The following is a 16,493-nucleotide window of genomic DNA, read 5'->3' on the forward strand; positions in this document are numbered from 1 at the left end:
AGGTGCTCAATAAATATTTGTTGAGGGAATAGCTGAACAAATAAACCTATGAGGCTGTTCCTTAAAAATTAAAAAACAGACAAAGCAAATTGTTCAGCAACCGCTTAAAAACAAAGGAATGGGATAGAAAAAATCTACCAATGTCACAATTCAAGGACAAATTCCAGGCCAAGGGGAGTGGGGGAGAGGTAGTACTGCAGTACCAGTCTGATGAGCCGTACTCAGTTATTGTGAGTAACTATTCCATATGCAGCATGGGGTAGCACTGAAGGGAGAGAGCGGCCATCAGCAGAGCTAGAGCACCTGAGATTTAATGGGTCACACGGGTGCCCCAGGAGCAGTGTCCAGAAATAACCCAGGTCAACAGCAGCCCACGTTGACAGTAAGTGTATCTACAGTTAGACCCCGAACAAATACAAATAAATACACAGCTAAGACGTGGACTAGGGTCTACTTCAGAAAACGAAGCTCCCACCAACACATCCAGCACTGGTCCTGCTCTGAGCTGCCTGGTCCCCGGTGTAGACCTGTGTATCACAGCCCCTCCTCATGTGGTCATGTTAGAAACCTCCGCGTTGAGCACAGTGCCTGACACATACATGACAAGCAGTACACGCCTGCTGAAGCATGAATGTGCGATTTCCATGGCATGAACCACACTGTAAAATGGGAGGATGCCTAAGAAGCTACCTGTTTTCCCCCAACAAAACCTCTTCCGCCCCTCCAGATACCCTATTCTCCAGGAATCTTTTGCTAGGAGCCACGTATATACCTCTACCCCATTCTACCCTATTAAAGGGTGTCCCGACCTCTACCCCATAGAGTAAGTTTCAGGGAGAATCCAAGTAACAGGGACAGAACATTTTATACTGAAATGTAAATGAAGGGTCTCTAAACGCAAATGCCTTTTTAAGGTGCCCGTGTTACTGCATATCCACGAAAAGGAAGAAATTAACAGTTCGGGGTGAGGTGGGCTCATGCTAACATCTGCCAAGGCATGACGCCCATGGTATGACAACCTGCAGCGCTTCCCTTACCTTTGCTGGCCCTAATCTACTCAGTCTCTATATGATTTTTAAATCCATCTATATGCCGGTCACTCACAAACGGGTCTCTCCAATCCAGACCTCTCCTCTGTGCTCTTGGCTTTTATATCCAACAGCCATCCGTTCTCCACTTGGGTGTCTTGGGCTTTTCTAACTCAACCAGCACAGAAATGAACTCTTGATGTCCACTCCCCAAACCAGTCTTTCCCACTTTAAAAACCGCACTAGATGGCACCCAGGTGCTCAAGCCAGAAACCAAGGAGGCATCCTTGAATGTCTTCCTTTTATCCATTCTTCGTATCTCATTCCCTAAATCCTACTTCCAAATATATGACTTCCAAATATATGACTTCCAAAGGAAAGCTTAAAATCCAGCACGACTGTGTCCTATTTCCAGAACTTACCAACATTTTCCTGTTCAGGAAACCACCTCCTGGTGGTCTGTCTTAGCTCTGGCTGCTGTACCAAAATGCCATAAAACTACAGTTTGGATGGTTTAAACAACAGAAATTGATTTCCCACCATTCTGGAGGTTGGGAAGTTCAAGGTCAAGGTGAGTTCCCACTGAGGACCCTCTTCCTGGTTTGCATCTTCTGGCTATATCCTCACATGGTGGACAGAGAGAGAGAATCTCTCTGCATCTCTTTTTATAAAGGCTCTAATCCTATTCATGAAGGCTCCGCCCTCATGACCTAATCACCTCCCAGTGGCCCCACCTACAAATACCATCACACTGGGGATTTGGGCTTCGACACATGAATTTAGGGTGTGTGTAAACATTCAGGCCACAGTACCGCTTCATTTCTACTCTTCACGCCTCCACATCATTCATCAGAGAGCTCTATAACGAGTCCCAAAAAACAAAGCAAGTCACATTATTCCTCTGCTCAGAATCCTTCAGAGGCCTCCGATCGCTCCTGGAATAAAGCCCCCCTCCTCCCCACGTCCACCAGGTCCTGCTCGATCTCATCCCTGCCCATCGTGAGTCCCATTCTGCACCACTGTCCCCAAAGCTCAGTGCCACCAAAGTGGGCTCCCTGCCCCCTCAGGACCTTCACTGTTGATGCCTCTGCCCAGCACCCTCTTCACACCTCCTTGGATGCTCCCTTCTGACCCCTTAGTGCTTCATTAAATGTTACCTCTTCTTAGGACCTTTGCCACATCTCTGTTTTTCTCTTCCCAGCACCTGAACATTTCCTTCGGGCCATTTATTACAATGGGGGTTGATTTAAATGTGCACTTTATTTGCTTGTTATTTTTTGTCCATCTCCTCCATGAGACTTCAGATTCCAGGAGGACAAGCTCAGACTCATATCTTTAAGCACCTACCACAGAGTTTGGCATCTGGGAGAAAATGTAAATGCATAGAATAAATGAATAAACAAACCCACACATATACACAATGCCCGAAATCAGGGTCAGGGAGAGGCCCGGATGTGAAGTTCGGGGAGCAACAGTGTAATGAAGGGAGCAAACACGCTGCCATAAGGCAGGCCTGGCCTGGAATCTGATAAGCCACTTACTCCCTCTGTGACTTTGAGAAAGTTACTTAACCACCGAAATTCAGCTTCCTCTGCTACAAAACAGGGATAATAATATTTAATGGGTAGGGCTATTGTGAGAATTCAGTGAGATAACTACTATCAAATGTCCCAATATTTAGGGAGCGTCTACTCTGCACCGGTTACCTTCCCTCTCCCCTAATTAGGGAGACCTTTCTAGCACAGTGGGTGCCAGGCACCAGTAATTGTATGGATTATCTTATTGAGTGCCCCCAGCGACCCACTGAAGCAGTACAAATGAGGAAAGAAAAGCTTATGAAGACTAATAAACATGGCCCATGTCACAATGCTACGTTGTAAAGTGCGGCTCAAATTCTCTATCACAGCACTATTACTTGAGGATTAAATGAATCGGTACATGCAAGGCACCCAGAATAGCATCCGGCACACGGTGAGCACCGATCAAAGTGTCTGCTGTCATCATTATCTTCATTCTGTGGGGTACCATGAGAGGTTTGGATGAGCAGTGATAAAGTCAGTCAGAACAGGAAACACAGAGGAAGAGGAGAAAAGAGGAAGGACATTCACTGGGGGCAATTCTAAAAAAGATGAGGAAAAGAGACATGGAGAGAATTCTCTGGCCCCAGGGGTTTCTACCTGTGACATAGTTGTTTGGTGCCAGATCAGAACTCAGACCGCCCTACCTCACTCATAGTGTTCTATGCCGTCAACACTGCCAGTGCCAGAGACTGAATGTTTGTGTCCCCCCAAATGCAGATGTTGAAACTTAATTCCCAATGTGATGGTATTTGGAGGTGGGGCCTTGGGGAGGTATGTCATGAGGGTGGAGCCCTCATGAACAGGATTAGTGCCCTTACAAAAGAGACCCCAGAAATTTCTCTCACCCCTTCCACTATGTGAGGACACACTGAGAAGATGGCTAAGAACCAAGAAGCAGACCCTCACCAGACACTGAATCATCTGCCAGTGCTTTGACCTTGGACTTCCAGAACTATAAGAAATAAATTTCTGTTGTTTATAAGCCACCCAGTCTACTGTTTTTTTTTTAATAAATTTGTTTATTTATTTATTTATTTATTTTTGGCTGTGTTGGATCTTCGTTTCTGTGCACAGGCTTTCTCTAGTTGCGGCGAGCGGGGGCCACTCTTCATCACAGTGCGCGGGCTTCTCATTATCGTGGCTTCTCTTGTTGTGGAGCACAGGCTCTAGACACGCAGGCTCAGTAGTTGTGGTTCACGGGCTTCGTTGCTCTGCAGCATGTGGGATCTTCCCAGACCAGGGCTCGAACCCGTGTCCCCTGCATTGGCAGGCAGATTTTTAATCACTGCGCCACCAGGGAAGCCCTACTGGCATTTCTGTTACAGCAGCCCAAATGGACTAAGACACCTCAACACATCCAAAATTTGTCACCCTCTCCCTCTCTGAAAACGTGCTTCTCCTCTGCCATCCCTCATTTCTATCAGTGCGACCACCACTCGACCATCCTTTCAGCCTCCCAGGTGGAAAATGTAAAGTCACCTTCGATACACCTTCCCCTGACTGAGCCCCCGCAGGCAAAACAGTGCCAGATCCTCCCAAACATGCAACCATTTCCACGGACTCTCTCCAAGTTCAAGCTTCTCGTGTGGACCATTACAGTATCTCTCTGTCTCTTCACCTTCCCTTCACCAATCCATTCTATAAACGTGCCCAGTAATATAACACGAGGACATCTCAGGTCACTTTCTTGCCTAAAAACAGTCAATGGCCCTCCACCGCCCACAGAACCACATTTGAATCTATACATAACGCACGGGCGCAGTGAAAGGCACGTTAGAGATATTCAATCTTTTCTCCCCCCCCCAACCTTTATTCTAGTTTTAGAGGCCTCCATTTACTTTTCCTAACTTGTTTCCCACCCATTTTCGTTCTCCTCCAAATAAACTCACTACTTCCTGTTCCTCATATAAACTCCATGCTTTCTACCCTCTCTTTGCTTACACTGTTCCCGACCCTAAAAATTCTAATACAGGCAAGAAGGCCGCCATCCCATAACACAAAGATTCTCCATTATGCTGTTGACCTTTGAAAGCCGCCTACTGTCCCCTACACAGGACATCCCCAACCACAGTGGCCTTCTCGACTCCTACAGCACGTCTCACCCCGCCCCCGGGCCTTCACCCTTGCTTGTCCTTGTTTCTTCCTGGAAAACAAACTTCCACTCTGGTCCTTGCAGAGGTGATTCCTTTATCCATCCTCACCGTGCAGCTTCAATGTCACCTTCTCAGAGGTGACCATGACCACCACTCTATTTAACGAGTCACTTTCATATGTGAGAATAACCAAAATAAAAGAATAAAAGTCATCTGTAGCACATATGAAAGGCAGACAGACAGTAATATAGAAAGACAGAGAGAGAATACATATCTTCATTAGTATCTTTAATACACAAAACATTAGTACAGGGCTTCCCTGGTGGCACAGTGGTTAAGAATCCGCCTGCCAAGGCAGGGGACACGGGTTCAAGCCCTGGTCGGGGAAGATCCCACATGCCGCAGAGCAACTAAGCCCGGGAGCCACAACTACTGAAGCCCACGCGCCTGGAGCCCGTGCTCCGCAACAAGAGAAGCCACTGCGATGAGAAACCCGTGCACTGCAACGAAGAGTAGCTCCCACTTGCTGCAACTAGAGAAAGCCCGCGTGCAACAAGGAAGACCCAACACAGCCAAAAGTAAAAATAATAAATAAATTTATTTTTTAAAAAAAAGCACAACAGTAGTGTGGGAGACTTTGGCATTAGACACATCTGGGTTCAAATTCTTGTGCCGCTTATCAGACTCGGGCAGGCCACCAACATCTCTACGCCTCAATTTTCTCATCTGTAAAATGGGCATAATATTCTCCAGCTCACAAGGTTGCTGTGAGAATTACAGACTGATGTCTACCACAACACCCGGAACAGAGCAGCTGCTCAAGAATGGCAGACAGCATTAGCACTGAGAGAAGAAATAACCCCATGTACAATTTTTAAAATACACAAAGCCAAGGACCATTCAATTCACAAAACAGCAAATAAATCTAGCAAACAAATATATGGGAAAACATGCCTCAATAGAAATGAAACAAATGCATATTAAAACAAAGTGCAGTTAGCACAAAATACCTGAGTGTGTGTGTGTGTGTGTGTGTGTGCGCGCACACATGCACTGCAGTCACACTCACACACATGAGCACATACGATTCTGACACCAATTCCAAGGTGCGTGTGTCTTTTTAACACATCACCAAGCAAGTTTGCAACACCAGCTGGGTGTCCTATAATTCATCTCAACTCCTACAGATTAAGGGCTCAGCCCTACAAGACCGCCCCTCCCCCAATTCAGATGCCAACACCAAGTGAGGTTGTCACCTGTGCTTCTGACTGACCAGCTTAAGATGGGAGGTTCCCCCAGCTCCTCCTTGGGTTTGATTAATTTGCTAGAGCAGTGCACAGAACCCAGAAACATTTTACTTACTAGATCGCTGGTTTATTATAACTATAATAAACTATATATAACTCAGGAGCAGCCAGATGGAAGAGCTGCATGGAGCAAGCTGTGTGGGAAAAGGTGAGGCACTTCCCTGCTCTCTGAGAATGCCACTCTCTCAGAAGCTCTCTGTTTGGGGGGGGCAGGGTTAATTTTTAATTTTTATTGTTTTTGGCCACACCGCGCAGCTTGCGGGATCTTAGTTCCCCAACCAGGGATCAAACCAGGGCCCTTGGCAGTGAAAGCAAGAGTCCTAACCATTGGACCACCAGGAATTTCCCTCTCCGAAGCTATCTGAACCCTGTCCTTTGAAGTTTTAGGGAGACTTCCCTAGGCGTGATTGATTAAATCATTGGCCATTGGCAATCCACTGACCTGGAGGTCCCCCTACCCTCCCCAGAGGTCAGAAGGGTGGGACTGAAAGTTCCAAACCTCTGAGCACATGGGTCACCAGCCCCCATCCTTAGGTGACTTAGGGGCTTACCAAAAGTCAACAGTAACATAACTAAAGACACCTTTATTGCTCTCATCATGGGAATTTTCAAGAGTTCTGTGCCAGGAACAGAACAAAGACCAAATATGTATTTCTTACTAGAAATCACAGTACCACAGTACACCTGTGATTTTAGCACGACACCCAGTACTCACACTCTCACACCGCAAATAGAAGTATGAACTGGTAATTTGAACTATGCATTAAAAATCCATTAAAGTGTTCATATCTTCGAATCAGAAATCTCATCCCTGGGACTTTATCCTAAAGAAATAATCTCAGATACAGTAAAAGATACCTGAAATGTTTCTATCTGCATTATTTACAACACAGCAAAACTGTAACAACAAAAGCATAAAGGTAATTATTAAAAGTTTCCATTTACTTACCGAGTGCTTCTTAGCAGTCAGGGACTGTGTTAAGTACATTATGCACGTTACCCTTATGTAGTCCTCAAAGCAACCTTCCAAATTAGATATTATTAACTCCTTATAAAGAAATTGAGGCTCATAGAGGCTAAGTGATGAGTTTAAAGTTATAGGTAACAGTGTGAAGATGGAACGTAGCCCAATCTGATTTTAGAGCCAAGATTTTAACCACTGAATTATACAGTGTTTCTGCTCGACGGAACACGTCTTTTTTTTTTTTTTTTTTTTTCCTTTGGCCATGCCACATGGCTTGTGGGATCTTAGTCTCCCAACCAGGGACAGAACCTGGGCACTCGGCAGTGAAAACACGGAGTCCTAACCACTGGACCGCCCAGGGAATTCCCAGAACATGTCTTCTTCCAAAGAAGGTTATAAAAACTATATAACGATATGGGAAAATGCTTCTGATTAAATACTGCAAATTGTATCTGTATTAAAACTACAATTAGGGGAAACTTTTATTCCACTCATTTTATTAGTGGAATACGTTAATTCCACTAAACTGAAAGGGAATACTTAAAGGATACACCCCAAAATATTAGCAATATTTACAGTGGTGGGTGGTGAGATTACTTTCTTTTTTTGCTTTTTTCTATTATCCAAAATATCTGTGATATGCTTTTATTATTGTTATAATAAGAACAAACATTTTATTATCATTTTCCTCAAGTTTTAGTAATTTCATAATTATGGAAGGAGGTTAAGAAGACCTATGCTCTATTTCTCAAGTATCGGGCTAAAGTTTCTTTGAAGACAGAATTCGAGGTCCATCTTGTTGATTAGAAAAAGTTGCTATTCGCCTTTATGGTGTCTACTAACTATTTCACAAAACCGGAACACCTCTTAGTAAATAGTTTCCACATGCAGTTTAGCACATTGTTTAGAATGGAAGCTCGGGAATCTGAACGATTAGATTGCAAAGCTGATGCTACCACTAACTTATCTGTGTAATCCAGGACAAACCATCTCAAGACCTCATTTAACTTAACTGAAAAATGGGAATAACAACATTACCTACCTCTTAAGGTGGTCCTAAGCATCAAATGAGAGGATGAATGTAAACTTCTCAGCCCATGCCTGCCTGTGGTAAGTGCTCAATAAATGTTCATTTTTATTACTCACAAGCAAATACTGGCACACTTCCCAAAATGTCAGCTCCAGCATGTGAGAAGGTATTAGCCAAGGAAAAGGTAGCTGTTTTCTCATTGTTTCCAATGTTCTGATGACAGACACTGGATCTTTTGGAGATTACAGAAAACTCGCAGAAGAAACCGTAAATGTCATGCAACACTGTCATACCGTGAAGCGTGAGAGGTGCCACGTGTCTGCTGCCGTTGGAAGCACTTGAAGGCTTCCTCTGCCCGTCACCTACATCGTCACCTACATAGCTTACCCCTCCTTGGCTAAGTGGCAGCCTAGCCCAGCACAAGCTTAGTACTAGGCTCAGATAGGAAGCTGGATGTTTCTCATCTCTAGGAAGAAGCTGTTCTGTGACCTTGGGGAAATCAATTCAGTTACTTTAGTCCCTCCGTTTTCTCTTACCTACTAAAGCAAAAAGGGGGGGGGCGCTTTTTTTTTTTTTTAACATACCGATGCCTGTAGTTTGTGGCCCAGCAATGGGCAAGCTGGGACAACTGTGGGGGGCGGGGGGCACTTGGGAAAGCAAGGATAGAGAGCGGAGAAAGGGAGGCTGTCCCTGGCACCACCCCTCCACCCCCAGGCCCCTGCACACCTGGTGTGCCTTGTCACCCATCTCGAGGGTGCCGAGGGGCTGCCTCTCGAGGGTTGAGCAGTCACAAAAATGGAGCAAGGAGGAAATCACAGTCAGACCCTAAGGTAGAACAAAGCTCCGGAGGGCAGGGCAGGGATTATGCCGGGATGCAAGGAGGTCAGCCCGCCGGACCCCGCCCAGAACAGGCAGGGCGGCACCCGTTATGACCTCCCGCGGGCCTGGGAGTCTGGGTTGCGCGGGAGCGGACAGGGCAGCCCCTAGCTCACCGTACTCCAGTGGCTCCGGGTCAGGCTGGAAAGTGAAGTGAGCCACCTGCCGCCTCTGGGCCGCATCCCCGTCGGCCGAGGCGGGCTGCAGGAAGCCCCGCAGCAGCCCCGCGCCACGCAGCCGACGCCAGTGTCCCTCGGCCCCGGCCGCGCGGAGCCGCAGTAACCTGCCCGCCGTCGCCGCCGTCGCCGCCATCCCCATTCGCCGCCGGGGTTTGCAGGCTGCGCCGCGGCCCGCTGCCGGCAGGGAGGGCGGAGCGCCGAGGCGGCTTCCACACTGGGTGGACCGAAGGGGCGGTCCCGTGAAGCGAACCAATCGGAGCTCGGAATTCGGGGGTGGGAAAGGCGATGAGAATAGCCAGCAGTGTTTGCCCGTTGTGCGCATGCGGAAAAGGGGCAGGTGCGCTCCAATGAGATTGTTCCTGGAGGCGGAGTCCTCCCAGGGTCTGCTGTCAGGGCCCGGGAGCAGAACGCGGTTCTGCAAAGTTCCACGCTCTACCTGGGTTTGTTCTTTTCCAATGTCGTCTGCGTTGTGAGGTTCCGATGGCTTTTCCATTTTAAGATTTATATTTTCTTTTGAAATGTAACCCTTTTTTATCCTCTCCTGTTCTTTACCTTTATTATCCTGTAAGTAAGGGATGGAAAGGGTTACCGATTGGCATTGGTTACTGGTTTTGAGTTTCAGAACACTGCGGGAATCGCTGCTCTAAACCTCCGCTCTTTAGTTAAACCCTCCCTGAGTGTTTAATAATTTATATAGATTTTTACTGATTTTATTTTTCTGGATTTAAATGAGAGTGAAAGAGGTAAATTTAGATTTCATCCTGCAAATCCACTTAATACGAATTCGGATGCATTTTTGCCCAGGTACAGTGAAAATACCTGATTAGCTTAGAAACCTGGAGAATTTGAGAATTCATTAATTTACGTTTAAAATAATCAACTTTGTAAATTTTCCTTTTAAAAATTCAGATGTTTAAAAGGATACCTACTCTGCCCATGAATTTACAAATTATAGCAAAATATGATAGAAACAAGAGTGAAAGTGTTTCCATCAGATGAAAGTGGGAAAGGACAGGCCCAAAACAACATGAAGAAGGAAGAGGGGGAAAGAGTGTCCCCCTTCTGCTATTCCTGGCCTCCCAATCCACCCTTGGTTTTGCAAGGGGGCAAAGGACAAGAGAGAAGAAATGGGGTGAAAGGAGAGACAAAGAGATGAACCAGCTGCCTGTTTTCTGATTGGGATTAAGCGACAGGAATTTAAAACTGCCCAAAGGAGAATCAGAATTCTGTCTCCATTATTCCTACTCCCATGTAAGCCCCAAAATTTAACATTTCGGGGATTTTTAATCTTGTCTTTTGTTATGTTCACCTCTTCTGTTTCATGGTGTGTGTGTGCATGTGTACATATGCGTGTGCATGCGTGCTGTATTATGTCTTTCATTTTTATGTGAGTGAAGGGTTTTTTAATTTTATTTTAATGAAGAAGGGGGTAAAAAAAATTAAATTACATTTACATAGTCAAATTTTAATTTTTAAAAAAGAGGATAAAGGGCTTCCCTGGTGGCGCAGTGGTTAAGAATCCGCCTGCCAATACAGGGGACACGGGTTCAAGCCCTGGTTCATGCTGTGGAGCAGCCAAGCCCGTGCACCACAACTACTAAGCCTGTGCTCTAGAGCCCACAAGCCACAACTACTGAACCCACGTGCCACAGCTACTGAAGCCTGTGCGCCTAGAGCCTGTGCTCTGCAACAAGAGAAGCCACTGCAATGAGAAGCCTGTGCACCTCAACAAAGAGTATCCCCCGCTCGCCGCAACTAGAGAAAGCCCGTGCACAGCAACGAAGACCCAACACGGCCAAAAATAAATTAATTAAATAAATAAAAATTTTTTAAAAGAGGGTAAAAAGCAAGGATAAAAACCAATCAATCTACATTTTCTCAGTTTGCTGATAGTCTGGGGAGCTGAGGTGCTGAGATGATTTAGGCCTGGGGAAAAAAAAGAAAAATAATAAAAGGACTGGTGAGAATTTATTGAACCTCTGCTATGTATACCAGCTGGAAACAAGCTGCCATTGAGACAAATATGTTCAAGATATAGTCTTGCCTTTAAGAATGTCCCAGGTGGCAAAGAAAGGAGACAGATTACATGACAAGTATAATCCAATGTGATAGGGGCCCTAGGAGAATGTAAATAAAATGAAACATACAAAGAGCAATAAACTCTGCTTTTGTTAAGTCAAGAATGCTTCCAGAAGTAACACTGAGCTGCACGCAAAAGATGAGTAGAAGTTACCAGGCAGGTAACTAGGGAGGAGAAGGCATTCCAAACCAAGAAAAAAATGTGAACAGGCAAAAGAAACATAGTGCCTTCCAGGAAGAGAAAACAACTTGGTACTATCAGACTCAGGGTATAGGAAAAGCTACAGGAATTGACAGAAGCAGGGAAAAAGGATTAGAGGGAGATTTTGCAGGTCTTCATATGCTGGTCTAAGAAGTTTGCATTTCCAGCTGTATTCGGTCAGGAACAACAAAGAGAGCACCTAACAGATGTGTCCGCCAGCAAATCACTTTTTGGGGGGTGGGGGGTGGAATTTCTCCTACCCTCCACCACACTACCTACCCAGTAACCATGGAAATGTCAATGTTATTAAAGTGGGACCCACTCTGGCCACATTTCATTGATACTAATTTGGGAAACAGACTGTTATTTTCTGGGAATTTTGGAAAAGTACTTGAGAAAGAAAGATAGGCTATCTTTCAATGCCACTGGGAGATGCAAAAACAGTTTTCAGCAATCTCGTGGACCAAAAAAGGTGAAGAATGTGACTGCGGGCTTCCCTGGTGGCGCAGTGGTTGAGAGTCCGCCTGCCGATGCAGGGGACACGGGTTCGTGCCCCAGTCTGGGAGGATCCCACATGCCGCGGAGCGGCTGGGCCCTTGAGCCATGGCCGCTGAGCTTGCGCGTCCGGAGCCCATGCTCCGCAACGGAGAGGCCACAACAGTGAGAGGCCCGCGTACCACAAAAACAAACAAACAAACAAACAAACAAAAAAAGAATGTGACTGCATTTGAGTTCCTAACTCTGTTTGTTCTTGAAGCCTAAACACGTTCTGGTCCTGAAGTTCTGTGAGATGCCATGATATTCTCAAAATAGATTCTTCTCTTTGCTTAAGCTACTTCCAGTTGCATTTCTGACACCTTAACCTCCCTGGACACATACAGAGCCCTGTGGAGCCAGAGTTCAAAGTTGCTGGCCGTTCTTCAGAATGACTCTTGACTTAATTTCTGTCCCTGAGCTGAACTACTTTGCAGCCTGTACCTGTTTGAACTCAGCGTGCTTTTGGACACCCATCATTTATAGCAACATAATATTTCGTAGTGATACATCCTTATATCCTGGCCCCTGCTCCCATTCAAACTCAACCAGAGGCATCAGGGAGGCAAGTAGCCAAGGACTCAAACTCTTGCTTTAGAATTTTAAAATAGATTGTAATGCTGATGGCCAAAATAATCATTTGAGAAAAGAGTGTGAGTTTTAAAGACTGGTTTCTGAATATTAAACCTCAAAAACCTGAATGACTTAGGGAACAAAATTTATGACCTAAACAAAAGATTATAAGTAGCCTGCTAATTTAAGAGCCAGTCTTTCCCACCTTCCATGGAGGTAGAGCCATAGAACATGAAGAACTGTAGATGGGCCTGGAGGAGTATCACACGGTCCTCAAACACCCCTCCATGGCATGGCATTTGGAATAGCAGAATGTTTCTTCTATATGGCCAACCCAGATGCAGATATGGTCTAGGGAACTTGAGGAGGCCCAGCAATCATAATGATAAGGAACTTATATCCGGAATATACTTTTTAAAAACTCTTAACAATAAACTGATAAATTACCCAGCTAAAAAAATAGGCAAAGAATTCTCATTCATTGATAGTGGGAATGCAAAATGGTTTGGAAGACAATTGGACAGTTTTGGGTTTTTTTTTAACTAGACATATTCTTACTATATAATCCAGTAATCACACTCTTTGGTATTTTCCCAAAGGAATTGGAAAATTATGCCCAACAAAAACCTGTCCACAAATTTTCATTGCAGCTTTATTCATAATGGCCAAAATTTGGATGCAACCAAGGTGTCCTTCAGTAGCTTATTGGATAAATAAACTCTGGTACATCCACACAGTGGAATACTATTTAGCACTGAAAATAAATGAGCTATCAAGTCATGAAAAGATATGGAGGAAGCTTAAATGCATATTACTAAGTGAAAAAAGCCAATCTGAAAAGGCTACGTACTGTATAATTCCAACCATATGACATTCTGGAAAAGGCAAAACTATGGAGGCAATAAAGAGATCTGTGGTTGCCAGGTGTTAGGAGGGGCCGAGGGATGAATAGGCAGAACTCAGAGGATTTTCAGGACAGTGAAACTATTCTATATGATACTATAATGGGGGTAAATGTCATTATACATTTGTCAAAACCCATTGTACCTACCAAGAGTGAACCTTAATGCAAACTATGGACTTTGGGTGAGGATGACGTGTGTAGGTTCATCAGTCATAACAAAAGCACGACTCTGGTGTGAAGTGTTGATAGTGGGGGCATCTGTGTGAGGGCCAGGGGTCTATAGCAACTCTCTGTACTTTCCACTCAATATTGCTGTGAACTTAAACTGCTCTAAAAATAAAGGCTATTTTTTTAAACAGGCAATGGTTTTGTGTGTGTGTGTTTTTTGTTTTTTTTGCGGTACGCGGGCCTCTCACTGTTGTGGCCTCTCCCGTCGCGGAGCACAGGCTCCGGACGCACAGGCTCAGCCGCCATGGCTCACGGGCCCAGCCGCTCCGCGGCATGTGGGATCTTCCCGGACCGGGGCATGAACCTGCGTCCCCTGCATCGGCAGGCGGACTCTCAACCACTGCGCCACCAGGGAAGCCCCAGGCAATGGTTTTGAATAGACATTTCTCCAAAGAAGATATACAAATGGCCAATAAACACATCAAAAGATGGTCAATGTCATTACTCATTACGGAAATGCAGACAAAACCATGAGGTTTCACTTCACATCCACTAGAAAGTCTAAAATAAGACATCTATAGCAAGTATTGGTTAGGATATGGAGCAATTGGAACCCTTTTACATTGATGGAGAGAATGTAAAATGTGTAAAATGGTTCAGCTGTTATGGAAAATTGCTTAACCATCCCTCAAAATGTTAAACATAGTTTTATTATATGAACTAGCAATTCCACTCCTAAGAGAAATGAAAACATATGTACACACAAAAACCTGTACACAAATGTTCATAGCATCATTGTTCATAATAGTCAAACAGTGGAAACAATCCAAGTGTCCAGCAACTGATATGGGTAAACAAAGTATCATATATCTAGATGGCAGAATATTATTTGGCAATAAAAAATAAATGAAGTGGGCTTCCCTGGTGGCGCAGTGGTTGAGAGTCCGCCTGCCGATGCAGGGGACACGGGTTCGTGCCCTGGTCCAGGAGGATCCCACGTGCCGTGGAGCGGCTGGGCCCGTGAGGCATGACCGCTGAGCCTGCGCGTCCAGAGCCTGTGCTCCGCAACGGGAGAGGCCCGCAAACCGCAAAAAAAAAAAAAAAGAAACAGAAGAAGCAAATTCCAGCTCAATAAAAAGAACTTCTTATTAAGTACTCTGTCTTGGGAAGTACAGTTGTCTCTTGGTGTCCACGGGGGATTGGTTTCAGAACCCTCGAAGGATACCCAAACCTGAGGATGCTCAAGTTACTTGCATAAAATAGTGCACTATTTGCATATAACCTGTGCACATCCTCTCATACATTTTGTCATCTCTGGATTACTTATACTACCCAATACATTGTAAATGTTTTGCTATGCAAAAACTTTTGCATAGCAAAAGTTTTGCTTTTTGGAACTTTCTGGAATTTTTTTCCAAATATTTTTGATCTGCATTTGGTTGCATCCATGGATGTGGAGCTCACAGATGTGGAGGACCGACTGTAATGAATTCCATATCACTAGAGATAATCAAGTACAGGATGGACGAACACCATTGGAGGAGCCTCTTGAGAGGATTTATGCTCCATTCAGAAGCTGTTTAGGGTCTTTCTAATTTTTAAAAATCTGATTCTACTATTCACGAGTGTCTATTGAGAGCCTTCCATGTGCCAGGTTCTGTGTTTTTTTGTTGTTGTTGTTTGTTTTCTTTGCGGTACGCGGGTCTCTCACTGTTGTGGCCTCTCCCGTTGCGGAGCACAGGCTCCGGACGCACAGGCTCAGCGGCCATGGCTCACGGGCCCAGCCGCTCCACGGCATGTGGGATCCTCCCGGACCGGGGCATGAACCCGTGTCCCCTGCATCGGCAGGCGGACTCTCAACCAATGCGCCACCAGGGAAGCCCAACAAGGAGGCTTTCAGCAGGTGAGTCTGGTTGAGGTTCATCAGAGGCTCAATGGTTCTCACCTGGAGGGTTTGTTAAAGCCCAAAGTTAAGCCCCACCCCCAAAGATCCAGGAGGTCTGGGATGAAGCCCAAGAATTTGCATTTCTAACAAGTTCCCAAGCGATACTATAAGAAGATAGGGTGGGGGGTGGGGGGGTCCCTGGAGAAAGAGAACCACGCATGGCTTTCCTGACATAAGAGAAGGCATTTTGGCCTAAGCCATTTTGTGATCCAAGCCTGGCCACAGTGCTTGCCCTTGAACAGGTCTTAGTAAGTAATGATCTTAAGGGAAGTGAGGGAATTCAGGAACAAAGGAAAAGCAGTCAAGAAGCAACAGTTCAGCAATAAAACAAGACCTAGTTCCTCCTCAAGGGATACGCATACAACCTGATACACGTCTTTGAGTTCTGCAGAAAGGCTCCCACCCTTACTGGGTGGAGGATGGAATGATGGTGTTGACCCTCCTGACTTCAGTCAACTAAAGCTTGGACTCTGTCGACCTTTGCCCCAATTCTATGCTGAATTCTCCTCTGCTCAAGCACTTTCATGAATATGAATGTACCATTAGTTTAAAACTTCCCCAGTTTCGCTGTTCAGGGACACACAGCTTTGGGAAAGATCCAAAGGTGTTCTCCTTACTTGCTGCAAGTAATAAATCCTTCCTTCTCCCTACCTTTGGCTTGGTTGTATCTTTTGGCGAACCCGGGTTTCAGGTGAACCATACTGATGCTGCTAGTCCAGGAACCACGCTTTGGGAACCACCGTTGTATGTGATGGATTGGAGGACACAGGAGTACCAGGGCAAGGAGGTGGTTTTAAAGATGGGAGTGAAAACATAGGAGGGAATCAGGAAAGAAATCGGCACGTGGTTGGGATAGGTATGGGAAAAGCAGGGGAAAAGGGAGACAAAATTGTTTAGACTTTCAATCTGTGGACTGAAATGGCAAGGAAAAAGAAAGGGAGAATAGAATGTTGGACTAGAGCTGTCCTGATTATCAGAAGATAAAAAAATCAGTCTTTGTTATAAGGAGTGGCTGCTTGAATTGATCCCTT

The 16,493-nt window shown here is 45.3% G+C and overlaps 1 protein-coding gene across 5 annotated transcripts in view; it reads right to left on the reverse strand.

Annotated features, from left to right (window-relative positions):
- BCKDHB (branched chain keto acid dehydrogenase E1 subunit beta) overlaps window positions 1–9,214 on the reverse strand; it is a 280,770-nt gene extending 271,556 nt beyond the window's left edge. For all 5 annotated transcript variants that reach the window (XM_081250891.1, XM_081250888.1, XM_081250890.1 and 2 more), the window contains exon 1: window positions 8,995–9,214. In XM_081250891.1, the coding sequence (XP_081107017.1) occupies window positions 8,995–9,196 (202 nt within the window). In that variant the 5' untranslated portion in view covers window positions 9,197–9,214. The remainder of the gene's footprint in view (window positions 1–8,994) is intronic.
- Between the last annotated feature and the right edge of the window lie 7,279 nt (window positions 9,215–16,493).

The sequence above is a fragment of the Mesoplodon bidens genome, assembly GCF_964165515.1.
Source record: "Mesoplodon bidens genome assembly, chromosome: 12".
NCBI lineage: Eukaryota > Metazoa > Chordata > Mammalia > Artiodactyla > Ziphiidae > Mesoplodon > Mesoplodon bidens.